Consider the following 27,644-nt stretch of genomic DNA (forward strand, 5'->3'; position numbering starts at 1 on the left):
CCTGAGGTGGTGCAGTCAACCCTATTGATAACAATTATCCAGAGAGTTGTTCAGTCCTATGTGTAGTTGGTCTACAACAACCATAGGCAGTCTTCAGCTCCAGTAAAAGGATAGTAACCTCGGTGAGTACATGAGTATTCCTCCTTTTTTGTTTACACTATTTACTTCTGATTTTAGGTGTTCTTCGCAATTATGTCACCTACAAAAGTTTTAAGACGACTCTGTAATTGTGGCCAGTATCAGAGGGGGACAAGATGCTGAGTGTGATTGGTAGTTTTGTGGGGTGGTATAATGTCTACATTTAAATATGGCCAAAACTAAGGAGTTAGTAATGGATTTTAGAAAGTTGAGAACTGCTCTTCAACCAGTCTGTATAAATGGGGTTGTTGTAGATGTGGTAGAGGAATATAAATACCTGGGTATTTTTATTGATAATAGGTTGGACTATTTAGGAAGGGCACGTGTAGGCTTTTCTTCCTTAGAATATTAAGATCATTCAAGGAAATGATGCTAGTGTTTTATCATTCAGTGGTAGCTAGTGTTGGGTTTTTTGGTGTGTTGTGCTGGGGAGGTTGACGGAAGGCAGCTGTCATAAATAGACTTAATAAATTGAATAGGAGGCAGGTTCTGTTTTCAGTATGATATTAGAGACCTTAGATATGGTTTTGAGGCAGAGATACATGCTCAGGTTCGGGAGATTTAGTCGCCCAGCGATAAACCGCCTCTTCTTCAGGGCGACTAATCTCCCCAAACTGCCTCCCGCCTGCTAGAATGTAAATCGATGGCAGGATGGCACTCAGAGCGCTTCGTTTTTCGAAGTCACTCGACTTTTCGCTGTGAGGCAACTTCAGGCTCGACTGCGGAAAGCAAAGCACTCCAATTGCCATCCCGCTGGCGATTTACATTCTAGCCGGCGGGAGGCAGTTCGGGAAGATTAATCACCCCCCGAAGAAGAGCGTGCGTCTCTGCCCTTACAGAAGAAGATGTTGTGTAAATGAATCAGCATTTTGGGAAATGATTCTCATCCTTTACGTGAAATTTTGGAGTCATGTTGTAGTTCCTTTAGTAATCGATTGATTCTAGCTACATGATATCTACTGATATTGTTATAAGAAATGTTTTTAATTCTTCTCTTTTAAGCAGATAGTTTTTGTTTTGGTTATTTATGACGTGTTATGTATCATAATGTAACTATGTATAATATTTGTGTTCTGTGTGATTGTTAAATGAGCAGACTCTGGCATAATAATTTCCTTTGGGATTTTTATCTATCATTTATCAATCTAATTGTGAACACTACTAGAGTTTTTCATAATTCTGGTTGTAAAGCTCTAGTAAAAGATGGAAACAAGAAAAAGGACAACAACAAAAAATAATTCAAGTGAAAGGTAACAGATTTTGGGGTAAAATCTTTACTTCACAGTGATTAATGGCAAAATATGTTACTCCCAAAGAGTCATCAGCTGCACCTTCTGTGCACAGAGCTGGATACAGAGTGGCCAAACCCCTACAAGACAAATGGAATGTAACTTGCTATCCGCAAGACTGGACACAACAGACAACTTAATAGGTCAAGAGTTGCGCATCAGGACTCGAAACACAAAACTAGAATTAAAACACAGTATTCTAATCATGTACGGATACAAACAGATTTACACTTATACAATGGACACAATCAACCCATGGGACGGTCATATAAACAATACTGTACCATTATTATACCTGTTTATCTCAAAGACCAACATTTATTTGGAGAATGGGTTTCATATTTCTACAACTACATTGGAGTTTGGTGGTTGCCACCCTATCAAAAATATGCGCTCCAAAACCCGTTCCTTTAATGGTGGACTTATGTGTTTGAAAAAGGATATTGGTCATAGAGATGTCTAAGGTACAATAGGAATAATCACTTGTGCGTCCAATGCTTTGGTCAGGAGACACTTTACCCCAGACAATGCAGCCAAGTAGAAGGGTGAAAGTCTATGAAAATTATGATCAGAGGTAAAGAGTTAGGGCCACCTTATGGGGCTACTTTGATATTGGTATGATGGTTTAATGTCTAGTCAATAATTAAGAAACCTTCTCTTTTTTTTTTAAATGTGTGCACCTGCTGAGAATGTCTTTGTTAAACAATGAGCTTTCAAATGTGCATTGATACATGTTTTGAGCATCTAAGACTAAAGACCAGCATCTCTAACACTGAATGGACCGTCCGAATTTGGCAACTTTAGATGTTTCCCATCCAATCTGTATAAAAAATAAGGATCCCTAAACCTCAAGATTCCTTTACTGCTTTAGGTGTGAGGATGAAGGGTTGGTTCCCTGATTTGCTGGTGAATGTTACTATGTAGAAACCCTAGCAAATCCACCTCATTCACTTATTTTAAAGGTTTATTTATCCTTTAAGGTAAGACCACACTAGCAGCTAAGGGGGGAAAAATGAGGAGTCAAAAATGGTGCAAACATGATCGCTAACGGTGTTTGCGAAAATTTTTGGCACTAACAAAACATATCACATTCCCCCATAAGTCTTTGAAGTGCCTCTGGATGTATAACGTTGGGATATTGAAACCCTGTAGGATAAATCTTACTTTCTGATTGGAACAACAAACAGGCGCCATGAGAATCATTTGATTTTCTAAAGTCTAGGGACTCATTCAATATTCAATATTCACCTACTTACTCCATTACTTTTTGCTGCTTGTGACTTATTTTCCAGAAGGGGCTAGCATGGCTACAAACCAGTTTCTCCTGGCCCTGCAACCAATAACTTCTTTGAAATAACCCAGAAGCCCTCAACTCATGAACTGAGAGGGCATTGTAGCTGGCAAATCATCTCCCTTCTTTTAATACATTCATCTAGTCGTATAAACCAGAGGATACAAAGAGCAGAAAGTGCCTGCATGTCTGAGAAGCCACAGGACAAGAGTTATTTACAGGGTCAATGAGTAGAGTGGAGATCAACAGGTTCCTCGCATGTTACCAGGACGTGGCAATGAAGCCACTATACATTTTCACTGTCAGACCCAAGAGAGACAATGTCCCCACGTCATGACCTTTTCTTGTCCTTCACTTCCAGAATCTCACAACGTTATCCCGCAAGATTTGACATTACAGATGGGTGCTGTCTTTCATTTCATATACCGTGCCTTCCGAGCGGGTAACACTAGCTTTGCGAGACTTCAGAGACACTAGAGTAAGAGGGTCTGGTCGGATGAGGTAACTGCAAAGTAAACAATATATACACTTTATAATTGAATTTAAAGGAGAAGGAAAGGCTAAAACTAAGTAAGCTTTATCAGAAAGGTCTATATAAATACACCAGTAAACCCTCAAAGTAATGCTGCTCTGAGTCCTCTGTCAAAAGAAACACCACATTTCTCTCCTTCTATTGTGTACTCATGGGCTTCTGTATCAGACTTCCTGTTTTCAGCTTAAACCTCCAGGGCTAGGGCTTGAGCATGCTCAGTTTGCTCCTCTCTCCCCCTCCCTCCCTCCCTCCCTGTTGTAATATTAGCTCAGAGCTATGAGTGAGCAGGGAGAGACTAAGATAGGAAGTGATGTCGCTAATATGGCAGCTGCTATCCTAAACAAACAGAGAGCTTCTAGAGCTTTTTATTTAGACATGATAAAGCATTCTGCAGAATAAATACAGTGTTATCTCTTGCACTATTGTGGCTAATCTTTTGGCAATAAACTGCTACGGTAGCTTTCCTTCTCCTTTAATCCCTGGTTTGCATATTCAGATTTGTGAAAAACAAAAACAGAAAACTGGTATGGGGTGCCACTGTGGATGGGGTGGTGGGCCCCAAACACCCTAGTCCAACATTGCTCAGGCATATATTATATATAAATACATTCCATCCTGCTAGTTTTCTTTTGAATGGAAATCATTGCTCTGTGAGCCTCTAGGTGTGTTCTAGGCTTGATAGATAACATTGAAGCAATTCAGTGTCTGGTGATATTGATGCATAAACAGGGGCTATTGGGATCTTGGAGGGGTATAAACAAGATACATATGTTATTGCATTGTGAAGAGCACCCAGACAACAATGAGTTGTCATGAAAAACAGAGAGAAAAACTTACATAACATCATTCAGTTCCAGTTTGGTATCCGGAGAAGGGTTTATTAGGATATAGGACAATGTGTTGTCAGTGTCCATAATGTCCACTGTAAAAAAAAATTAGATTTAGATTTAGATTTTAGAATAATAATATTAATACCCATGCTCAATATAAATCTCATTGCCTTGTTCCTTATTATTTACAGTAGGGGGTACATTATCCCTTATAATACATGAGTGATACTCAGAGTTCCCTGTATAACTCAGCCTGCAGCCTTGTGTCTTTATATGGTCACAGAACAACCCCTCAGTGAATTCTAATATCCTTATCATTTACAGTAGGGGGTACATTATCCCTTATAATACATGAGTGATACTCAGAGTTCCCTGTATAACTCAGCCTGCAGCCTTGTGCCTTTATATGGTCACAGAACAACCCCTCAGTGACTTCTAATATCCTTATCATTTACAGTAGGGGGTACATTATCCCTTATAATACATGAGTGATACTCAGAGTTCCCTGTATAACTCAGCCTGCAGCCTTGTGCCTTTATATGGTCACAGAACAACCCCTCAGTGACTTCTAATATCCTTATCATTTACAGTAGGGGGTACATTATCCCTTATAATACATGAGTGATACTCAGAGTTCCCTGTATAACTCAGCCTGCAGCCTTGTGTCTTTATATGGTCACAGAACAACCCCTCAGTGACTTCTAATATCCTTATCATTTACAGTAGGGGGTACATTATCCCTTATAATACATGAGTGATACTCAGAGTTCCCTGTATAACTCAGCCTGCAGCCTTGTGCCTTTATATGGTCACAGAACAACCCCTCAGTGACTTCTAATATCCTTATCATTTACAGTAGGGGGTACATTATCCCTTATAATACATGAGTGATACTCAGAGTTCCCTGTATAACTCAGCCTGCAGCCTTGTGCCTTTATATGGTCACAGAACAACCCCTCAGTGACTTCTAATATCCTTATCATTTACAGTAGGGGGTACATTATCCCTTATAATACATGAGTGATACTCAGAGTTCCCTGTATAACTCAGCCTGCAGCCTTGTGTCTTTATATGGTCACAGAACAACCCCTCAGTGACTTCTAATATCCTTATCATTTACAGTAGGGGGTACATTATCCCTTATAATACATGAGTGATACTCAGAGTTCCCTGTATAACTCAGCCTGCAGCCTTGTGCCTTTATATGGTCACAGAACAACCCCTCAGTGACTTCTAATATCCTTATCATTTACAGTAGGGGGTACATTATCCCTTATAATACATGAGTGATACTCAGAGTTCCCTGTATAACTCAGCCTACAGCCTTGTGCCTTTATATGGTCACAGAACAACCCCTCAGTGACTTCTAATATCCTTATCATTTACAGTAGGGGGTACATTATCCCTTATAATACATGAGTGATACTCAGAGTTCCCTGTATAACTCAGCCTGCAGCCTTGTGCCTTTATATGGTCACAGAACAACCCCTCAGTGACTTCTAATATCCTTATCATTTACAGTAGGGGGTACATTATCCCTTATAATACATGAGTGATACTCAGAGTTCCCTGTTTAACTCAGCCTGCAGCCTTGTGCCTTTATATGGTCACAGAACAACCCCTCAGTGACTTCTAATATCCTTATCATTTACAGTAGGGGGTACATTATCCCTTATAATACACGAGTGATACTAAGAGATACTCATTTTTTTTAAAGAAAGAAAAAAAGAGGCTGCTCTGATGTTCTTCTACTTAGAAAAAAAAGTATAAACCTTTCTCAAATCTTTCCTAAGCAAAAGAACATCAGAGCAGCCTCTTTCTTTCTCCTGACAACTTCCTTGACTACTTGGTGGTCAGACTGGTGGGAAACTGACCAGCAGGTGGGGCTGTTGTAACAAAATTCATATTAACAGCACACGTATGAATGTAAATTACAAAAGTGCTTAGAATAGCACCCCCATCAATTTTACATTAACTTATTTTAAAGGTTTACTTATTCTTTAAAGAAATCTTAAAAAAGATTTTAATTCTTTAAAAAAATGTAGTCATGGCCACTTAAAGGTTTACTTATCATTTAAGAAACATTTAAAAACTATGAAAATATAAATCTGTTATGCTGATGATGTAAAAATCTACATATATGACACATTAGTATTGGGTGTACTCTGTTTCATACTGTAGTCAGCAGCAGAGAGCCCCAAATGCTTCATCCTGGCCTTGACGAGTGAATTAAGTTCCTGCCGCTCAGATCGTCGGTACAGACTCATTCGCTGCTGGCTGATTCTTTCTGAAGCCGATTTCCCAGGCTGCCTTACTCCCTTGCGGCTGAGCCTCCTGGCCCACTGCATGCTCTTTCTGCGCAGCAGAGGGTGCTCTGATTGGTCACTGGAGGTTGAGTTCCGGTGAAGCGGTCGTCCCTGGTTAGGGTCTCCCCAACGAGTCTCTCTTGTATCTTCATAATCCTCAACACTGATTGATACCTGAGACTTCAGAAGGGGGGTTGTAAGAGGTGAATGTAAAGGAGGAGAGAAGAATAATCAGATGTGAATACTAAGAAAATATGGGCAACATGGGCAAAAAGAAAGATTGACCAATAGTGATCTGGCCAAGAAGGTAAAATGGGGAATGGAGGTCATCAATGGTACCTCAGAGGCAGGCAGTAAGTGTGTCTCAGTACGGTATATACCAATGGGAATATCCCCAGTAGTGGAACAGAGCTTCTGATATAACCGCCCATAACTTCGGATCCACAAGTCTTCTTCTGTCACTCGCAGCTAAAAACAGGTAATTTAAGTCATAAACTGTGCAACAGGTCTAGTAACCAACAACCCCCAAACTGCTCTCCGGTTTAGGAGCAAAGATCCCCTTGCTTCCTATACTGCACTAGACTTTTGCTACATCATCATCCCATTATAATTGCAGGCTTGAAATTAGAAGTTTCAGAGAGTGAGAATTCATAGAGTGATCTAGGCCAACATCAGGAGAAAGAAGACCACGGAGGAAAGACTTACAGCACAGAGGAATCCAGAACCAGGCATTGAATCCAGGCCAAGCAAAAGTCGTGTGATGGAGATCATGTAATCCTTAACAAATGACTGCAAAATACCAGGAAGAAGCAGAAGCAACAAAATAAATTATAAGAGGCTCTAGGCAAAGCAATTGTGTGTTTATATAGATTGATGATGGGTGTAGAACCTATTCCAGAACAGATCAGATTCATGCAATAGTATTCACTAAATTATTTGCAGTTATTTTTCAGCCTGCCACAAGGGCTCACTGGGACTCTGGATGGTAGGGTGCTGAAAAGAGGGTTATTTGGTTGGAAATTGTTCACTTTGAGAACATTTATATACATTGCGTTAGTGACCAATATTACATTCTCCCATAAGTGAGAAGTGAGGGGGACAGCTGGTTAAGACTGACCATCAAGGCCAGATGGAGTAAAAGGGTTGGGTTTTCAGAGGAAATAGTGAGAGTATAATATATAAGGTACAAAGTGTGCTGCAAGTCTAGTAACCCTTAGCAACCAATTAGTAGATGACAAGTCAGTTAAAAGAAGAGCACATGGAGCTAAATTTATAGTCCTGTTTGCAAAAAGTTGCTCTTCAGTTCTGGGACCAAAGGACCTAATAGAGACAGGCACAATGACTGGATCAAGCATATTTATGTGGGTAAAGTATATACTGTATATGCATAGTTGCACAAAAATGGAGTAGAGACTTGGTGCTTTGGTGCCCAATTTCAAAGCTGCTTAATGGACCAGTAACATAAAAAAATTTTTTTAAACATTTTGTTTCTTTGTAACAAAAAAAAACCACCAAGACAGTTTTAACTTTTAAATCGCAAAGCTTTTATTAAGAAATTACTTACCGATTCTCTGCATGCGCTCCTCTTCAGAAACGGCGACAGGGCGACTATCCATTGTGCGGCACTCGGTTTCTCCTTTCTGCCTTCTATAGGAGATAGCCAAGGAGGAGAAATCGAGCGACGCACAATGGATCGGTAAGTAATTTCTTAATAAAAGCTTTGCGATTTAAAAGTTAAAACTGTCTTGGTGGGTTTTTTTTGTTACAAAAAAACTATTTTTTTAATTTTTTCTTATGTTTCTAGTCTTTTAAAGGATGAGTAAACCTTTAAAATAAGTGAATGTAAAATTGATGAGGGGGCTATTCTAAGCACTTTTATAATTTACATTCATTATATATTTTGTTTTTATTCCAAGATATTAAGGGATACATGTGCTGTTAATATGAATGAATTTTGTTACAACAGCGACACCTGCTGGTCAGTTTCCCACCAGTCTGACCACCAAGTAGTCAAGGAAGTTGTCAGGAGAAAGAAAGAGGCTGCTCTGATGTTCTTCTGCTTAGGAAAGATGTGAGAAAGGTTTCTACTTGTCTTCCTAAGCAGGAAAACATCAGAGCAGCCTCTTTCTTTCTCCTGACAACTTCCTTGACTACTTGGTGGTCAGACTGGTGGGAAACTGACCAGCAGGTGGTGCTGTTGTAACAAAATTCATTCATATTAACAGTGCATGTATCCCTTAATATCTTGGAATAAAAACAGGAGGTGGGGTATCACACATCACGAACATATCACACACTTTTGTACCTGGTATAGGAGGGTGTCTAACATGCTGACACTGAAAACCTTCCCAGCGGCAAAGGGCAGTCTGAACATGAAGACCAGGTTGGAGCCCCGTTCCCGTTCCCTCTGTGGGAGGAGAGAGCTGTGAAGAAGGGACAGGAAGAAAAAGAAAGAAAGACAGAAGGGGTGGGTGAGAACAGGAAAGATGGAGCGGGAAGAGTCAGAGGGAGGAGAAAGAGAAGGGAGACGCAGATATTAAAAGAATACTAAAGAGAGAGAAGATGATGGTGATTACTGAAGAGGTTACAGCAGAAGATATGGGTACCTTCTCCAGCTTCGACAGTACAACAGAGTATTTATCCTTGGCTTTGAACTGCATGAACCTCATGTTTGCTGGATGCGTTAGTTCTGTGATGATGTTCAAACCTGGGAATAGCCTAAGAAAATAAGAGAGGAAAACTAACAGGATTATGGAGCAACATGGTCAGTTGTCAACCTCTAACAACCAATAGCCACATGCTCCATGATAGTCTGGCAGTTGATGTAGAGCAGCGTTTGTTTGAGTTTCTCAGTTCAAGTTCCTCCTTGGAGGTCCATCATTTGCCTACCCACCTCTCTATGTTACAGGATAAATGGAGTGTCAAGACCAGTGGCTATTTTGCAAACTTCAGGACGGAATGAAAATGTACAAAAAACATGGCTACTGACTTGCAAATAATTGGCTAAATCAAGTTGCCCTAATAATTTGAGTATTGTGCTTTTTTTGGATACAGGCTGGATATATCTACTTCAAAGTTGGACAAACAGAGTAATGACAGCCTCTAAAACAGTAATAGCAGTTGTGCCAAGTGACTGGGTTACAGCCAAATGACCAAGAAAAGTGTTTTTCTACTTCTTTATAAGAAGCAACCTCAAATACACAGGGGTATTGAGCTTCAAACAGGCCACTAAACTCTATACCTGAATAAAGTCTGAACATTGACAATAGTGCGTGCGTCAGCCATGTAGTCCTCTTCTGCAATCATAGAGCTTTCCTCTCCGACAACCACCATGTGTGCCGCATAACTGACCCCACAGCGGAGCATATCATCTAGACTGGGGAGAGAATGGAAGAACCATCATAGACATTTACAGACTTCTTCAGATAATTCATGTACACGTACAATTTCTAAGTTTCTGGAACCTCTCCTCTGGCTGATATAGGCAGGTGTCACCCGGAGTGTTGCTCATAGTTACTTACTTATCAATGGATCCAACCATGTAATAGACCAGAGGGAACCAGCATATGGCTTCTAGGAACTGAACATCTGGCCTGGGGGAGAAATTTATATAAGTATTCACAATATGCAATGAAGATAATTTGATAATACTTGTTTGGTCAGATAAACAGTGACACACATAAAGTGACTGGTCATTCAAACCATCTTAAAAAGAAAAGTTTACCTAAATAGTAATTGTTATGTAATTTAAACCATTATAAATAAATATAAACCATTATACATAAATGGGAACTATTATATAGCGAAGTTGTACCAGTTACAGGCAGCGTTACAAAGACCAACTGGAGGAATTTAAGGGAAGTAGTTGTATAGATCAGTTATTGGGTGGAGTTTAATGGAGCAATAAGAGCTGCAAAAGCTTGAATGGATATTAAAGCATAAGTAAACCGTTAAAATAAGTGAATGTAGAATTGATAAGGGTGCTATTCTAAGCACTTTTGTCATTTACATTCATTATTTATTTTCTTTTTATTCCAGATATTAAGAGAGTTATTTATTAAAGTCCAAAGGTAAAAAAATTTAAAATCCTACTACTTGGTGGGAAACTGACCAGCAGGTGGCGCTGTTGTAACAAATTTCATTCATATTAACAGTACATGTATCCCTTAAAGGGGTGGTTCGCCTTTCAGTTAGCTTTTAGTATGTTATAGAATGGTCACTTCTAAGCAACTTTTCAATTGGTTTTTATTATTTATTTTTTATAGTTTTTTAATCATTGGCCTTCTTCTAACCATTTATAGTGTTGAAATGGGGGTCACTGACCCCATCTAAAAATAAATATTCTGTAAGGCTACACATTTACTGTTATTGCTACTTTTTATTACTCATCTTTCTATTCAGGCCTCTCCTATTTAAATTCCAGTCTCGGAAACAAATCAAAGCATGGTTGCTAGGTAATTTGGACCCTGTCAACCAGATTGCTGAAACTACAAATAATAAAAAATGAAAACCAATTGCAATTTTTCTCACAATATCACTCTTTACATGATACTAAAAGTTCATTCAAAGATGAAGAACCCCTTTTAATATCTTGGAATAAAAAGAAAATAAATTACAAAAGTGCTTAAAAATAGCAACCTCCTCAATTATTATAACACACATACACGTTAAAGGGCCCTATACATGGGCTGATACAAGCTGCCGACAGACCGAGTCTGCATCTTATTGGCCCACGTGTGGGGCCATCCTACAGGCTTCCCCGATCGATTGGGCAGGTCAAAAAATCCCGTCAGATTGCAGCCTCATCTGTGTGTGTATGTGGTCCCGCAATCCGCCCGTCCGTATCGGATGCATTATGATCTGTTCGTTGGGCCCTAGGGCCCACAATTGGATCAGCCCGATATTGCCCACCTCAATGTGGGCATATCGGGGAGAGATCCCCTCGTTTGGCGACATCTCCAAACAAGAGGATCTCTGTGTCTATGGCCACCTTCAGGCCCCCTTACTGGCGCCAATAAAAGCTGCCGACAGACCGAGTCGGCAGCTTATTGGCCCATGTGTGGGACCTCTGACGGACTTCCCCGGTCGATATTTGATTGAAAGTCGGGCAGATCTCGATTGGGCAGGTTAAAAAATCCTGTTGAATCGAGGCCGCATCTGTGCATTTATGTGGTCCCTCGATCTGACCACCCGTATTGGATGCATTATGATCCAATATTTAGGCCCTAGGGCCCACAATCAAATCAGCCCGATATCACCCACCTCAATGTGGGCATATCGGGGACAGATCCAAATGTTTGATGACATTGCCAAACAAGCAGATCTCTACGTCTATGGCCACCTTAAGTCTTATAACTCCTCTTACTGAATAATAGAACCTCTCCTCTTATTGCTTCATTTAACTCCGCCCTATTTAACCCCCTTCCTTATTATTCCTCCAGTTGGTCTAAGTAACCCTCCCTGTAACTGCTATAATTGCGCCATATAATGGTTTCCATTTATTTATCCTGTATATTGTTTCTCACGAGTTCTCCAGCAGCAGGATGATGGGGCTTAGCTCCTTCTTTCCTCGGTAGTAGGCTCTTAGTGGAACAATAAAGTTATACAGCCCATTTCCAGCATGTTCTGCAGACACTATCACCAGCGCATTTTTAAAGCCATACGCCCTCGCATCTTCATATGGGTAATGTTGGCAGCTCTGTGAACGGGGAAAAAGAAAAATTTTACATACTTAGTATGGAATAGAGACCAATAGTGAACTAGGAATACAAGCAAGATTTGAGTTATAGTTGATAGATTACATATCAGAAGACCGGTACAGATAAACTGGCAATATGGTACCTTGTCAAGGCGCAGGCAACAATATGGGCTCTTCTGCTGGAGCAAGTGACACAGAGTAGGGGAGCTGCCAATATAAGGTGTGTTTGATGGGTATCCCTTTACCAAGCTGAAGAGATAAAAGAAGAACTTTGAACTCAGTGTGGATTATACTCTCTCTCTCTTATTCAGTATTTGAGTGTGTGCCTCTTCCATATAAACATTTAAAATAAAATATGTGGTACTGTGTTGCCATATAAAAATCCCCCAAGTCTACTTTCATAACACCTACTTGATGGAGTTATCCAGTTCCTCGTCAGATTGGCTGGTCTCGTCTTCTGATTGGTCACTCAGGAGGTCGAAATTTGTACTGCTGTCTCCATCCACAACATCTGGCACTGCATCGATACTGTGTTTCCTTTTGTGGGTTCCATCAGCAGGTGGGCTCAGCATATTTCCATCTACACTTTCTGAGCTTCTGGACCCCTGCAGATCCATGGCCACCGTTCCTAAAGAAAGGTTAGAAATTGTCTATGCCGTTGTATATGTGAGGACACAAACACTACTGATTGTTGCTCATGAGTCATAAATTCTTACGACTTTTTGGTAGTTATTTCAGCTTAGCTTCAAAGCACATCTTTCTAATTTCTACATCTTATCTATTTCTCCCCAAATGCAATTTGTTGGTGTAATGTTTGTTGTAGAATAGCGTAGTGCTTACCCATGCTTGCTATAATACTGTGAACAGGGAGCCCCGTCAGGCCATGGTAGGTAGACTTTAGGTACCCTGATTTCTTGGAATCTTCGTTGTCTTTCAAACTGAATGCTGAGTTCTCTTCTTTTGAGATATTTATGTAGAAGCAGGTGTCTGTTGAGGACATTATATGACAAGGCCCTGGATTAAGCAGGATGCTGGTTTTGTTATCCCGACGGACGCCAATCAAACAGACCCCATACCTGTAAATATCAAATGGGTCACAAATTACAATACTTTCAAGGTCATCTTTGTAGGGACTATCATTGGGATTAGTTTAGAAACCCAACAAGCAAGTTTTGGTTTGTCGAATACTCAATACTCATGTCTGCTAAATATTTCTTAACCTTTAACTGAATCTATTAATTTTGAAAACAAAAGAATGCTGCAATTCTTTAAATGGAGGCCCATGAGACCTATTGTTTTTGGGGCTAGGTGTTGCTGAGGGGTGGGGGTCTCCCTTAGGGCCGCCGTTAGAAATCACAGAGCCGCGTACAACAAATTTTTGGGGGCCTCTAGGCCCTTTGGGTCTTTTCGCCGCTTCAGGATTTCAATTTCGGCTGTTTTTGTGACTTCGGGTCTTTTCGCAGCTTCCGGACTTCGATTTTAGCTGTTTTCGTGACTTCGGGTCTTTTCGCCACTTCGGGACTTCGGCTTCGGCTATTTTCATGACTTCGGGTCTTTTCATAGATTCGGGACATCAAAACTTTCAGCACTTCCGCATTTCAGCTGTTCGGGACTTCAGAAGGAGGCGGCACAGCTTCGGCTCTGTCGTAGGGGGCCCGGCTCTTTCGAAAAGTTCAGCACTGCCAGGACGCCCTTCTGGCCCAGGCCAGAGACACTTGTACCCCCTGTGCCCCCTGATGGCGGCCCTGGTCTCTCTAGTTGTTTGTTTTCAACCCCCTCCCCTTGGCTCAAGGTCAGGATGGGAGGGGAGGAGATTAAAGTTTATAAGGTGAGGTGGGGAGGAGAGGGGCCAGATAACCATTTTGTTCAATGGTTTGGCAGTGGGCTAAAAAGGAGTGTGCCCCATAATCTGGTTTAGGAGTCCCCTATTTTTTAATGGCATTTTTGAATGTGGCAGGACAGAGAAAGCACCAGAGAGTAGGGTCTATGCCCAGGCTAGCAGGCTGTGATCATATGGTTAGGCTTGTGCGAATACCTTGGGTATGGAACATCATGGGGCACACTGAGAAGAGAGAAACCAGGGAGAGCAGCGCAAAGGGCTCTGGGCTCCTCCTTGGTGCTCTTAAAAATTACATGTGATGTCAACTGGGCCACATTTGGTGGAGGGGACTTAATATTTGAAATGTTTAATAAACCTGTGACCTCTACTGAAGGGGCGAATCTATGCCATTTTTGCGAAACGGAGAAAACTTCATTGAAGTCAATGATGTCAAAATAATTTTGATCCATGACAATTTTGACCTGAGGACAATTTTTATACGTGCGACTATTTTGTCCAAATGCATTAAAGTCAATGGGCGTCCGAATAATTCTGACGCGTGACTATTCTGACGAGCGACAATTGTTTTTGTTCCGGTGAATTTTTTGCTGCTAATTTTCACCGCAGAATTTATTCGCTGGTGGCGAAACACAGATATTCATCGCAAATTATAAAAACATTTGTAGCTGTCCTGAAAATCCCCAGTGGAAGAAGATTAATTCAGTGGAAGAAGATTAATTCAAGATTAATTCCCCAGGGTTTTGATAGCACACTTTGTCCTGTGCTCAATGGGGGAGAGTGAGTGAACCATTACAAGAAGAAATCTAGTGGGGAGGGGGTTTGAATCTTTAAGATATTTGTTAGTGATTAACACATTCTCTGTTGGGGTTATTTATTAAAGTCCAAATGCCAATAACTTGAAAATTTGGACTATAAAATACGAATTTTTAGTGGAAAAAAAAACTTCGAATTATTCAGGATTTATTATACCATGAGGATGGAAAAAGTCAAAATCCAAAAATCCAGCATCTCAGCCCTGCCGAAGTTGTATATAAGTCAATGGGAGACGTCCCGAAGATATCCTGATCTGGGTTGGGTTGGCAAAAATCTTTTCAAAAAATTTTGTGGTTTTGGGAGGGAAATTAAAAAAATTCGTACAATTCTAATTTTCGGATGATTTTCGCATTTTTTTTCCAAGTTATTTCCTGAACTGGAATTTTTCGAGAAAATGTATCGATAAATAACAGGAAATAACCCGTGCAGATTTGGTCGGAGTATATTTCAGAAAATTATGGGATAAATTCAGATTTTGATAAATAACCCCCTTCAAGGGGTTGCTCACCTTAAAATTGACTTTTAGTATGATGTAGAGAGGGATATTCTGAGACAATTTGCAATTGGTCTTTATTTTTTATTATTTGTAGTTTATTTAGTGTGAGTTATTTAGCTTTTTATTCAGCATCTCTCCAGCTTGTAATTTCAGCCATCTGGATGCTAAGGTCCAAATTACCCTAGCAACCATGCATTGAGTTATAATGGCAACTATGGAAGCAAATCTTAACATCCTTCTAGAGTATTGGGTAACTCCTCCCATATATACAGTATATAAAGCACCGTCATTATTAGCTGCATGCAGTCATTAAATAAATTCATATTGAATAAACTTACAACAATCACCATACTTGCACAAGGAAATGGCATCATAATGACAAGGATTGTGTAGAATTTGAAGCATGATTGAGAAAAGACAATTGAAGATGTAGTTCTGGTTAAACAAGGGACGGGCCTCATGCCAAGCAAGTGTCGGACTGTGATTTTAATCACATATTAAAGTGGTTTGGGTTTTTGCATCGCACCACTACAATCACTGTGTTTGTGCGCCTCTTTTTGTCAACTGCAATCAGATTTGATTATTTTATGATTGCGGTACCTGGGTGCGTGATAGGGGGGCCTTTAATTTGTCTCCTTCTTATTAACCACGTGCATGGGAGGATAGTTGCTTATTATGTTTTTGCATGCTTCCAATCATAGGATGCAGCTGACTGAAGAGCAGATAATAAGGCATAAAGGCAGGGAGGCAATTAAGTCATTAGGTGACACTTTAGGCTTCAAATTGCTGTTGCAGGGAGTCTTTGGGATCTGTCTTTGTTGCACCTGCACCTAAAAACATACACTATGCCTGGGGTAATGGGCAATAAAGGTCTTTTTATTAGTAAGATGTTAAATCAAATGTTTCTAGTTATAATAGATAAATGAAAGCAGAACTAAACCATAAATATGGCTAGCAATGACACATCATGGCTAGCAATGACATATTAAATATGGAACTTACTGTACCAATCTGCAGCTCTATGTCACTAATGCACCATTATCATTAATTAAAGCAGAAGGAACATTTTTTCCCCCTCTGAGGCAAATTGGAGAGGGTTCAGATGGGGTTTTCACCTTCCTGAGGATCAACTGGCAGTTAGGCAAGTTATATATATAGACTTAAAAGGTTAAACTTGGTGGACGTGTGTCTTTTTCAACCTAACTTACTATGTTCCCCTTGGATTTTTTTTTTCAAATTTTCAGCTTGAATTTGACCTGCAAAGTGACCCATAGGAGAAAGAGATGAAAAAGGCGACGGCAGCTTGAATTCTTCTGTGCGTTGAACCAGAAGTCAGTTTGGCCTAAAGCACTTTTGGACTAAAGCAGGTTTGTTTTTAGCGTCTGCAGCTTATATTTATGTTTTTATTCCATTGAACAGCTTTGGGGGTAATGAGCATATATTAAAGGATAAGTAAACCTTAAAAATAAGTGGATGTAAAATTGATGAGAGTGCTATTCTAAGAACTTTTATAGCACATTTTTTATTTTGTTTTTGTTCCAAGATATTAAAGGAGACATATAGGATAAATGAAAAAATCCTAATATTGTAGGCAATTATGAGTAATATATGGTTTTGCTTTTACATGGTGCTAAAAATTAATCTATAAAAATAGCCCCTTTATTAGAGCTCCCTATAGATGTTCTCTGGTCCCTGTTTCAAATGAGGGGTGGGCGTGTCCTAACGGTCCCTGCCAGAAGCACAGTAGGAGGGGACAGCCAATCACAACCCTGCATTCACACAAGCACAGACAGGCTTCAGTTCCCTTTCAGGTCCTGCTAGCTGCTGATTGGTTCCTGTCCTACAGTGCAGTGAACTGAGAGCTGCCAGCTCCCCTGCACAGCCTGGGAATTCAGGGAGCAGGAAGTGGCAGAGAAGGGAGGGATTATTAGGATTTTTGCAGAAATATTCAATAAATCAGCCTGAAACACTACTTTTTTAAGCACAATTCTTCTATATCTAAATGAGTATAACACACTGGTACATTATTATTTTTCACACAAAATGTCTCCTACACGTGCTGTTAATATGAATACATTTTGTTACGACAGCTCCACCTACTGGTCAGTTTCCCAGCAGTCTGATCTGACCAAGTAGTCAAGGAAGTTGTCAGGAGAAAGAAAGAGGCTGCTCTGATGTTCTTCTGCTTAGGAAAGATGTGAGAAATGCTTCCTGGGACACCGGGAAAAAACCCGGCGGGCCCCCGACCCTCATGGGCCCCCGCCGGGCCAGACCCCCTCTCCCATTATCGACACCGTGCAGCGCATTTGCGCATGTGTGCCGAGTTGCACTGTTTGTGCATGGCGCTGTTTGGGCATGCGCGCCGAGCAACTCCTTCATGCTTAGCTCCTCACAGTAGTGGAGCGGAGGGGGGCCCTGGACAGCAGTCCGGTGGGCCCCAGCCCCCCCAGTCTGACCCTGTCCATCACAGCTAACAATTCCACTATCTCCCCAGGCCCGGTGCCTTGGAGTTATCCTAGATTCTGCCTTGTCTTTCACTCCTCATATCCAGTCACTTATTACATCATGTCACTTCCACCTAAGGAACATATCCAAAATACGATGATTTATCACCCAAGATGCTGCCAACATTCTTATTCACTCTCTCGTCATATCACATTTAGACTACTGTAACTCTCTTTTAATTGGCCTCCCCCTCCAGAGACTGTCACCTCTCCAGTCCATAATGAACACTGCCGTGAGGCTCACGAGCCTCTGCAACCACTCCTGCTTTGCCAGTCCCTACGCTGGCTTCCGCTACCTTTCAGAATACAATTCAAATGAATGACCCTGACATTCCAAGCACTTCATAACTCTGCCCCACCCTACATCTCTGAACTCATCTCTTTATACTCACCCAACCGCTTACTATGCTCCTCTACTGACCTGCTACTCAACTCTTCTCTCATTACCTCCTCACATGCTCGCATTCAAGACTTTGCAAGGGCTGCGCCCCTCCTCTGGAATTCCCTCCCACGGTCTGTCTGACTTTCTCCCAACCTTTCTGCTTTCAAGAAATCTCTTAAAACGCACTTCTTTAGAGAAGCCTATCCTCACTCTGCTTAACTACCAAATGCAATACCACATACAGTACCACATCTCTCACCCACTTAATTCTGATCTTGCCCACTCCCACACCTGGTGTATTATTCCCTTCCCTTTAGATTGTAAGCTCTTTCTGTACAGGGCCTTCCTCACCTTTTGTACCAGTATTGATTGTGATGTATGTAACTCCATATGTTACATAGAGCTGTATGTTAATATAACCGTAAGAAATCAAAACACAGAACAGAAGTGGATAGAAATAAATAATTCAGACATGTTTATAATGCAGGAAGTATAGCAGCATCTTATAAAAAAATCAGTAAGCTGTAAGGGAAATTAAATTGCAAAACTGAAAGAACCAAGAAGCATTTAGCAGGGTGACACCCAAGAAAATCCAATTTTTGAAGGCTTGGATTTATCTGATTTGCTTTTCTGTTGCAGCTGATGCTTGGACCTTTCTATAATGCAGCTCGCAGTGTAGCTGAATGCAGGTCGGAGGCCAGGCTATTTCTGTACTCAGAGATAGAATGCAAAAAGCCCCTATTAATGGCATTTTCTTTCCTTCTAATAGATCTGTGATGTAAGGGGGAATACTATCGAGTTCTTTCTGTAGGCAACTATTAGTCATTATTTTATTAAATAACTATAGTTTCCCTTTGTATCTGTCTAGAGGAAGTTATAATATAGTATGTAGATAATTATGCTCAGATTTGATTAGTTTCCCTTAGCTCTTATATAGGCTCTCCTTGAACATGCTGCCTTGTACAAAATCCCTACTGCTCTCATTCTATCCACGTCTTCTGCCTCCCACAAAGAACTAGTGGTATAGTTGCTGAGGTTAAAAGAAGGCACATATTTCAACCTTTTGCTTCTAGTTCCTATCTAACTATTGGATGATATGGAAGAAGGTGGGGAAAACATTAACATGAAGCTGCCAGAAATGGGAAAACTAATCCATAGAGCTCCATGAGCACTTGTGTAAGATGGTGCCAGATCAACAAAAATGCATCCCACAAGTCGGATACTGTCTCATGGGTCAAAATATAATGGGAAAACTCTGATGCATAAAATAAATGTAAATTTTCCATCTGACATGGCACAATTGTCGCATGTGAACGCTGCATGCTACTTCTTCATCCGACAAGATTAAACGGATGGTGTCGGAAAGACTTTTTTTTCTTATTGACATATATCGACTGTGAAATGTAAGCACATGAAGAAAAGACATTCAAATTTATCTGAGCCAACTTTACATTCTAGCCTAGGGGGATTAGATTTTGTAGCATCCTACAGAATCTCATGCTGTTGTGTGTTGTTGCATGGAGGATCGGATCTGACCCACAAAATCTGATGAAAAGTGCTTGTGGAGATTTAACCAGGGTCGGACTGGGCCGGCGAAACACTGGGGAAAAAAATCTGGTGGGCACCGGCCCTCGTGGGCCCCGCTGGCCCAGATCCGTTTCCCCGATCTGCTGGACCCCAAAAGAAAAAAACAATGCACGGCACGCGAGTGGTCACGCATGCGCGCTGTGGCCCCCAGAAGTTTGGAACCTGGTGGGCCCTCAAAGCTCCAGTCTGACCCTGGTTTTATCCTAATTCCAAATAAACCAGCACTTCAAAAAAAGCGATGCTCTTGTGTTGTCCAGAGGGATCTACTGGTAAGTAACCAAACTGAGAATTAAGGGCTAAACTCCACTGGAGATTTTGTAGGATGGCGTCGGATTGACAAAACGCATCCTGCAAGTTAGATGTAGTCCCATGAGTCAAAATATAACGGGACTGATACAAAAACCTTAAGTGTTAACTGCATGGAAAATTTTCCATCCAAAGTAATGTGACGAATGGGAATGCAACATGCTCCTTCTTCATTCCGACGAGATAAAATCTGCAAATGTATCTGATCCGACTTTACATTCTAGCTATAGGGGGATCAGATTTTGTAGGATTCTACACATCTTGTGCTGTTGAGTGTTGTTGCACGATGTTGCGTGGTGTTGCATGACAAGATCAGATAAAATCTGTGTAGTTTCCATAACCATTTATACAAAGCGATCGACTCACCCAGCAGCACCTCTCTCACTAGAGAAATGGTTTTTAATAAGGGCTACTCACTTTTTATGGGCATGGAAGGATGAATAAGTGAAGCTTTTTCCTTCGTACTCTCCAAAGAATTTGCTTTCGCTCAGTCGGATATGATAGACCTCATTAGCTGAGCAGCGGCTGTAAGTGTTCTGCCACTGATCCGGAGAACTGGCGCTGTCTCTAGAAAGGCAAAATAAATTATTATATTAGTATATATATTACTCAGCTGAGTTATAACAATATAAATGTTCCTTGGGGGCAGTTCTGGGGAAGAAAGTAAAGAATAAGCATGGGAGGTTCTAAACTGAAGAGGTGGCCTCAAATGGAACACAGGGCACAACAATTAAGTGTGTTAACCTTAACATTATGCATTTTAGAGGAGCTAACACATTGCTAGGAATGATGACATCTCAACTGCAAACAACTTCAAATCAATTTTCTGGTTTTGCATTTTGGTTGATACCCCCCTTTCCCCCAATTCTGAACTACGCCGATGAAGACAAGAAAATGAAGCGACACAGGATGCAAGGAAGAGAGAATAGTTCGTAAATAAAGACCACTTGCACTTACTGCCCTCTAGAGGTGTGGATGAGCAGAGTGATCAAGGTGGAGGTCGCTGGGCAGACACAATTCAGAGCCAACATGGCGTACTTAAATTCTTCTTCACAGACTACATGATCTATAAAAGAACATAATAGAAAAGGAGGTAAAAGAAGAAGAAATATTGCACATTCTGGTGGTAGATTATGTTATCAAGAAACATTTTACCTATCCCTTCAGTGTTTTAGGGTTGTATTTAACTAATACTCAAACTCAGGCCGTCAATACCTCCTATATCTATATCTCTGTCTCCAGTCCTCAAAATACAGCACACAAACGACATGTTATGTTTGTTGGAGCCACTAGAGGTCTCACTTGTCTGGTGCAGGGTGAGAATTTCTAACAAACTTGTTGCCTGTAAGTAGTGGAGCAAACGAACATTACTAATGGCCGCAGCCGTATTTCTCATATAAGGTTCTCCAGGATGTACGTATGACACCATAACAAGGGGTTCCCTAACTTTATTCGAAAAAAAACCAATAGATTTTTCAATTAAATATTTTTAAAAAAATGATATCATCAATCCTTTAAATATTATTTTTTCATATACTTCCCTGTGCATATTCATGAGAAACTATAAATGATAACAGTTTTAGTGCTGTTTAACTTCTTCAGACCTCAGTTACTGGTCTCCAGCTCTGGGTGTATAACCAGCAGTGCAAGGGGCCTTTCTGCTACACCAATAACTGACTCGTGACAGTTACCTGCAAATTTAATATGAAACTTGTTTTCTGGTTTGAGTATCTGAACGTAGAGGGGACAGTTGGGTGCAAAGTCCTTCACGGCCCAGGCACGCAGGATTGTCTGATGATCCTACAGGTAAGGAAGAGCATGACAGATATTACGTCTCCCCCCAAAGAATTGGATTGTCATTTTGGGTCTTTATAAAGTAAGTCTGATATATCTGCTGGTACCCTGGTATGCAGGTGGAAGCATTACCTTGTACTTGATCCCAACTAAGATATAATTAATCCTTATTGGAAGCAAAACCAGACTATTGGGTTTATTTAATATTTACATGATTTTCTAGTAGACTTAAGGTATGAAGATCCAAATTACAGAAATATCCACTATCTGAAAGATCCCAAGTCCCAAGCATTCTGGATAAGAGGTCCCATTCCTGTATGATGTAGAGAGTTACATTCTGACATAATTTGCAGTTGGTTTTAATTTTTTATTATTTGTGGTTTTTGAGTTATTTAGATTTTTATTCAGCATCTCTCCATGTTAGAATTTCAGTAATCTAGTTGTTAGGGTCCAAATTACCCTAGTAACCATGCATTGATTTGAATAAGAGACTGGAATATGAATAGGAGAGTCCTGAATAGAAAGATGAAGAAATAAAAAAGTAACTAACTATAAATGTGTAGCCTTAGCGAGCACTTGTTTGTTAGATGGGGCTAGAAGGCATGGCAAGTACAGTAATTTAAAAACTGTTAAAAAAAAAATGAAGCCCAACTGAAAAATTGCTTAGAATTAGCCATTCTTTAACATGCTAAAAGTTAACTCAAGGATAAATAAACCTTTAAAATAAGTGAATGTAAAATTGACGAGGGTGTTTTTCTAAGCATTTTTGTAATTTACATTCATTATTTATTTTTATTCCAAGATATTAAGGGATACATGTGCTGTTAATATGAATGAATTATGTTACAACAGCGCCACCTGCTGGTCAGTTTCCCACCAGTCTGACCACCAAGTAGTCAAGGAAGTTGTCAGGAGAAAGAAAGAGGCTGCTCTGATGTTTTTCTGCTTAGGAAAAGAATTAGAAACCTTTCTTACATCTTTCCTAAGCAGAAGAACATCAGAGCAGCCTCTTTCTTTCTCCTGACCACTTCCTTGACTACTTGGTGGTCAGACTGGTGGGAAACTGACCAGCAGGTGGTGCTGTTGTAACAAAATTCATTCATATTAACAGCACATGTATCCCTTAATATCATGGAATAAAAAGAAAATAAATAATGAATGCAAATGACAAAAGTTCTTAGAATAGCCCCCTCGTCAATTTTACATTCACTTATTTTAAAGTTTTACTTATCCTTTAAAGGTGAACCATCCCTTTAATAACTCTGTGAATCCGTCTAGCAAATTGGCCCCTAATTCTTCTATATCGTTTGTGTCATTCTCTCCATCTGCTGGGGGGAAGGACAGATGTTTTTTTTCTGGCCACAGTACTTAGATGAATCACGGTTATTAGCAGTACATCTAATGGCAGTCACCCCCCTCATCCCCAAGCCCTGTTAGACATACAGCTGCGATGCGGTCTCGCTCAAAACGATTGCTGAGTATAAAACAGGCTTCTGCGTCATCAATTCTAGGAAAAATCAGAAAGCAAGAGGAAAAGAGAGGAGATGGGGAGGAAAAACAAGGGGGAATCATATCATAAGGTGAAAGTTTGGTGGGAGAGAAGTAAGTTGGAGTCGGACACATGAGGGAAATGGAGGGAAACAGACATGAGGAAAGATGGAGTTATTGAGAAGGTTGCAGAAGGAGCAGGGAGTGTATACCGAGGAGGGAGACGTTGGGGAAGTAGGGAAGGGAACAAATATGGTATGGTTAGTATTGTTACTGACTTAACTTGGCAATACAACACAAAGTATGCCCACAAATATCGGCCATGTTGGGCGGGGCAACTAGTCACAATATCATATGGCACCATTAGGGTTGCCAACATTTTAGTTCCTGGAAACTGGCAGGAGTCGGGGCAGACGATGTTGGGGGCGGGCCAGTGATGTTGGGGCGGGCCAGTGATGTTAGGGGCGGGGCTGATGCCGTGCCATGTCATTAACGTCATTGTCCTGTCCAGATTTCTTAATTTGGAAATCCAGACAGCCACTTTTCACTAGGGATGCACTGAATCTAAGATTTAGTTCGGTATTCGGCCAGGATTCGCCTTTTTCAGCAGGATTTGGATTCAGCCGAATCCTTTTGCCTGGCCTGAACTGAATCCGAATCATAATTTGCATATGCAAATAAGGTATGGGGAGGGAAATCACGTCAAGTAAAAAATGTTTTTCTCCTCCCACCCCTAATTTGCATATGCAAATTATGATTCGGATTCGGTTCAGTATTCAGACGAATCTTTCGCTAAGGATTCGGGGGTTTGGCCAAATCCAAAATAGTGCATCCCTACTTTTCACCCAAGCAGCCCTTCCAAAAACCAGGCTGTCCAGGTGAAAATCTAGACAAGTGGTAACCCTAGGCACCATTCCACAAGGCACACTGCAGGAATGGCCAATCACAACATGTCTGCCCAGGACTTCAGCTGTATTGCCAATGGCTGGCCTCCTGCTTCTCCTCAGTGCACCTCTTGCTTAGCAATACTGGCTCCTCAATAGAGCAAGCTCTACCTATAAGATGAGCCCTGTCTATCAGCACCGCATAGGAGGAGGAGTGGCTTCAAGGCTAGGCAGAGGGAGGAGCTTTAGGTTCAAGTGTGTGAGGGAGAATTTTCCAGCCTCCATTTTGTGACATGAGCAATCACAAACAGTAGATCTGGGGGAGGGACTTTGTTTCATCAGGGGTACAATAGTTCTCATTAGTTTAGTTAGGGATTGAGTGGGTAGGTGAGTTATTGGTTAGTCAGCCTGTTGATATAGAGAAGTCAGAGCTTTGCACTCACTTGGCTCTCATGAGATCCTGATCCTTAAGGGCAGAACCCTGAAGATAAATGACCCGCTGGGACCAGAGAGGAATTTGTAGGACTTTCCTCACAGGCAGATCCATCTCCGTGGGGCAGAGGAGAACAACATAGTGGTCCTGTATATAAGACACAGATAATTCTGGTAATTACATGTATATATACAAAATCCCCTTATAAAATTCACTAGAGACTAGACAGCATCCCCCTATCAGGGTAAATTTGACTTTGTCTGATTTCCTCTGGATCCAGTAACATAACTAAATGTAAATGTTCCCTTACATATATTTATATACAACAGGGTTTAGTTGCTTCCCTCTGCTTTCACTAGAGGGAGTGGCTTCTTTATTTATCATTCTATATATATATATATATATATATATATTAATATTGCCTGTATTTGCCAACCTGAAGCCGGGGATGAGCATAGAATTCATTGAGGAAATCCATAAGCAGGTCAATCTTCAAGGAGCTGACGCACAAGACCACGTGCTTCTCTGTCTGGGCTCGGTACCGGCTGTAATTCCCGCCGGATTTCTGTCTTTCCATCCATAGGAAGACGAGCTGCTCAAACTGACACACAGAGCAATCCATTAGTATCATCTTGTGCTTGGACAATGACCATCTTGCCCTTTAATACCTCATTCTTTGTGCAATCAAAAGGGGTTTATTCAGTAACTGTTTCTGTTTCTTCCAAGCAACAGAACAGCATCACTTCCTTACTTTATGGCAAGCATTCTAGATGCACACCCTTGTGCCATACATGAATAGATTTGCAAATGAGTGGATGTTTGCCTGGTTTGTTATTCATCTTCAAGGCCAAATCAGGCTGTTCCAACTGTTGGCGGGGTAGGGCTGGATCTAGGGTTAGGCAACTGTGTTGGGGGGGAGGTGCTAGGACCCTAGGCACATAGCTCTTCTGCCTCTGATACTGGCATGGCACACACAGTGGCTGTTGAAAGCAGTTTGCAATTCAGAATTGTAAATGGCAACAGAAAAGAGGGTAGATGAATGACCAACAGGGAGCAGGGGAGGGTGGCGTTGGGCAAAGTGGTATTGCTACTTGCCCAGCTCTAGGCAGAAGCCAAGAACTGGATCCTAACAGAGACCTGTTGAGAAAAGACTGCACCAGTTCTCTGATGTGTTACTCGCCCAGAGTTGGACTGGGCTGGCAGGAAACAAGGTAAAAACTCAATGGACCCTGACCCTCATGGACCCTGTGGAACCAGACCTGATCCCTGCCTGCCCTCCTCTGTCGCTCCTCAGCTGCCTTCCATCCCCCAATCACAGCAAGTATAAGGACTGTCTACTGGGGGAGAAGCTGGCAGTAGTGGAGGCCCGTGGGGTAGCAGCCCAGGGGGGCCTTGCACACCCAAGTATGACCCTTTTCTCACCAGATAGAATTTTCAACCCTGCTCAAGATTGGCTAATGGAATGTGCCCATACATGAGCCCCTCATGAGCCTATGACTAAGTGTCCTTGACATGAAACGCGTCAGGCATGAATAGTTTATACAAATAAAGATTTCTATTTTTACTTAAATACTGGAGTGCCTTGCTCCAACATTTTTGCTTCCCCTCCAGACCAAGGCAGCAGGCATTCATACCTCCCAACATTTTGTAAATAAAAAGAGGGACAGACAAAGAGAAAAAAATATTTAACCACGCCCATTTTTTGTGGCCACACCCCTAATTGCCATGTTCATTTTACAAAATTTGTCAAGTTATGAAAGTTTGACCATATTTCTGTGTTTTGTTTTTTTTTTTTGCTAATGAAGGTGAATTGCCCTTTAAGATGTGAGTCTAACATTTCCCAAGGGACCTGTTATCTTATATTGTTACAATTACTTATTTGCTTATCTAGAAAGTGTTACAAAAGTATCTGGAGCTGTGGCTTTTTTGGGCCAAAAAGATAATCAGCTGTTCAATGTAGAGAAAAATAAGACTTTCCAGTACAAATGAGGGACTGCAGATTGAGCTGTCACTCTAAAAGTTGGGAGGTATGGGCATTATGAGTCCGTGTATGGCCGGTATTACAGGGTATAACTATGAGGGTGGAAGAGATAAGAGACAGGAATGTCCATTGAAAAATTGTGCAAAAAAATTAATGGCATAATGCAAAAAAGATCGGATAAATATGGGATGACGGTATCTCTATAAATATTCAGACGAACAAGAGAGGCAGAGGAGCCTTCTGACAGGTTAAGTGATCCGTTGTTTTTTAACCTTTAAACATGACTTATTACATGGGCCCTGAGTCTGGGGAGAGGTGACAGTGAGTGTTTTGTTGTCTTCCTTTTTCTCTTCCCTGTTCTATTATCTGTCATCTCATCTAATCACAAGTGTCATTGGCGGCCGATGAGATTCCGCCAGGAAGCTCAGTGTGTCTCCCGCGTTCAGCTTGTGATTTAGAGAGAGGAGAGAGAGGAAGAGGAGATTGTTCAAGGCAGAGCGAAGAACAGAAAGAACAAGTGACAAATGTGACAGCAGAGGCAGAAACACAGAGGCTCAATGTGATCAGGGTGAGAGATAGAGAAGAGAGGGCCTTGACTGTCAGGGGATGATGGGAGATGTAGTATAAGAAAATATAACAGCTTTCCTTCCTGGAGTTAATATCTTGGATAAAACAGAATGTACTACAGGTATGTGATCCATTATCCGGAAACCCATTATCCAGAAAGCTCAGAATTACAGAAAGGCCTTATCCCGTAGACTTCATTTTATCCAAATAATCCAAATTTTTAAAACCTATTTGCTTTTTCTCTGTAATAATAAAACAGTCGCTTGTTATTAATAACAGCCAGCCCATTTGGGCTGATTTAATGCATTCATGATTTTCTAGTAGATTTCAGGTATGAAGATCCAAATTACAGAAAAATCCGTTATCAGGAAAGCCCCAGGTCCCAGAGCATTCTGTATAACAGGTCCCATACCTGTAGTAGGTCGTGTGCAATCTTATGAACAATTTTAATAATACATACTATTAATGCATTAATGATACTTAAT

At 41.0% G+C, this 27,644-nt stretch overlaps 1 protein-coding gene across 4 annotated transcripts in view; it reads right to left on the bottom strand.

Moving 5' to 3' along the window:
* Window positions 1-1,407: 1,407 nt before the first annotated feature.
* Window positions 1,408-27,644, bottom strand: part of kcnt2l.S (potassium channel, sodium activated subfamily T, member 2 like S homeolog) — a 59,882-nt gene continuing 33,645 nt past the window's right edge. For 2 of the 4 annotated variants that reach the window (XM_041588872.1, XM_041588874.1), the window contains exons 11-29: window positions 25,048-25,212; window positions 24,622-24,758; window positions 23,250-23,313; window positions 21,704-21,812; window positions 20,970-21,078; window positions 20,430-20,579; window positions 12,925-13,160; window positions 12,496-12,712; window positions 12,228-12,333; window positions 11,912-12,084; window positions 9,908-9,979; window positions 9,628-9,762; window positions 8,993-9,104; window positions 8,692-8,793; window positions 7,092-7,175; window positions 6,726-6,854; window positions 6,245-6,566; window positions 4,088-4,172; window positions 1,408-3,223 (exon numbers count right to left, since the gene is read on the bottom strand). In XM_041588872.1, coding sequence (XP_041444806.1) covers window positions 3,112-3,223; window positions 4,088-4,172; window positions 6,245-6,566; window positions 6,726-6,854; window positions 7,092-7,175; window positions 8,692-8,793; window positions 8,993-9,104; window positions 9,628-9,762; window positions 9,908-9,979; window positions 11,912-12,084; window positions 12,228-12,333; window positions 12,496-12,712; window positions 12,925-13,160; window positions 20,430-20,579; window positions 20,970-21,078; window positions 21,704-21,812; window positions 23,250-23,313; window positions 24,622-24,758; window positions 25,048-25,212 — 2,619 coding nt within the window. In that variant the 3' untranslated portion in view covers window positions 1,408-3,111. Of the gene's footprint in view, window positions 3,224-4,087; window positions 4,173-6,244; window positions 6,567-6,725; window positions 6,855-7,091; window positions 7,176-8,691; window positions 8,810-8,992; window positions 9,105-9,627; window positions 9,763-9,907; window positions 9,980-11,911; window positions 12,085-12,227; window positions 12,334-12,495; window positions 12,713-12,924; window positions 13,161-20,429; window positions 20,580-20,969; window positions 21,079-21,703; window positions 21,813-23,249; window positions 23,314-24,621; window positions 24,759-25,047; window positions 25,213-27,644 lie in introns of those variants that run through there. The other 2 variants (XM_041588873.1, XR_005966704.1) reach the window with 2 other exon arrangements.

The sequence above is a fragment of the Xenopus laevis genome, chromosome 3S, assembly GCF_017654675.1.
Source record: "Xenopus laevis strain J_2021 chromosome 3S, Xenopus_laevis_v10.1, whole genome shotgun sequence".
Taxonomy (NCBI): Eukaryota; Metazoa; Chordata; class Amphibia; order Anura; family Pipidae; genus Xenopus; species Xenopus laevis.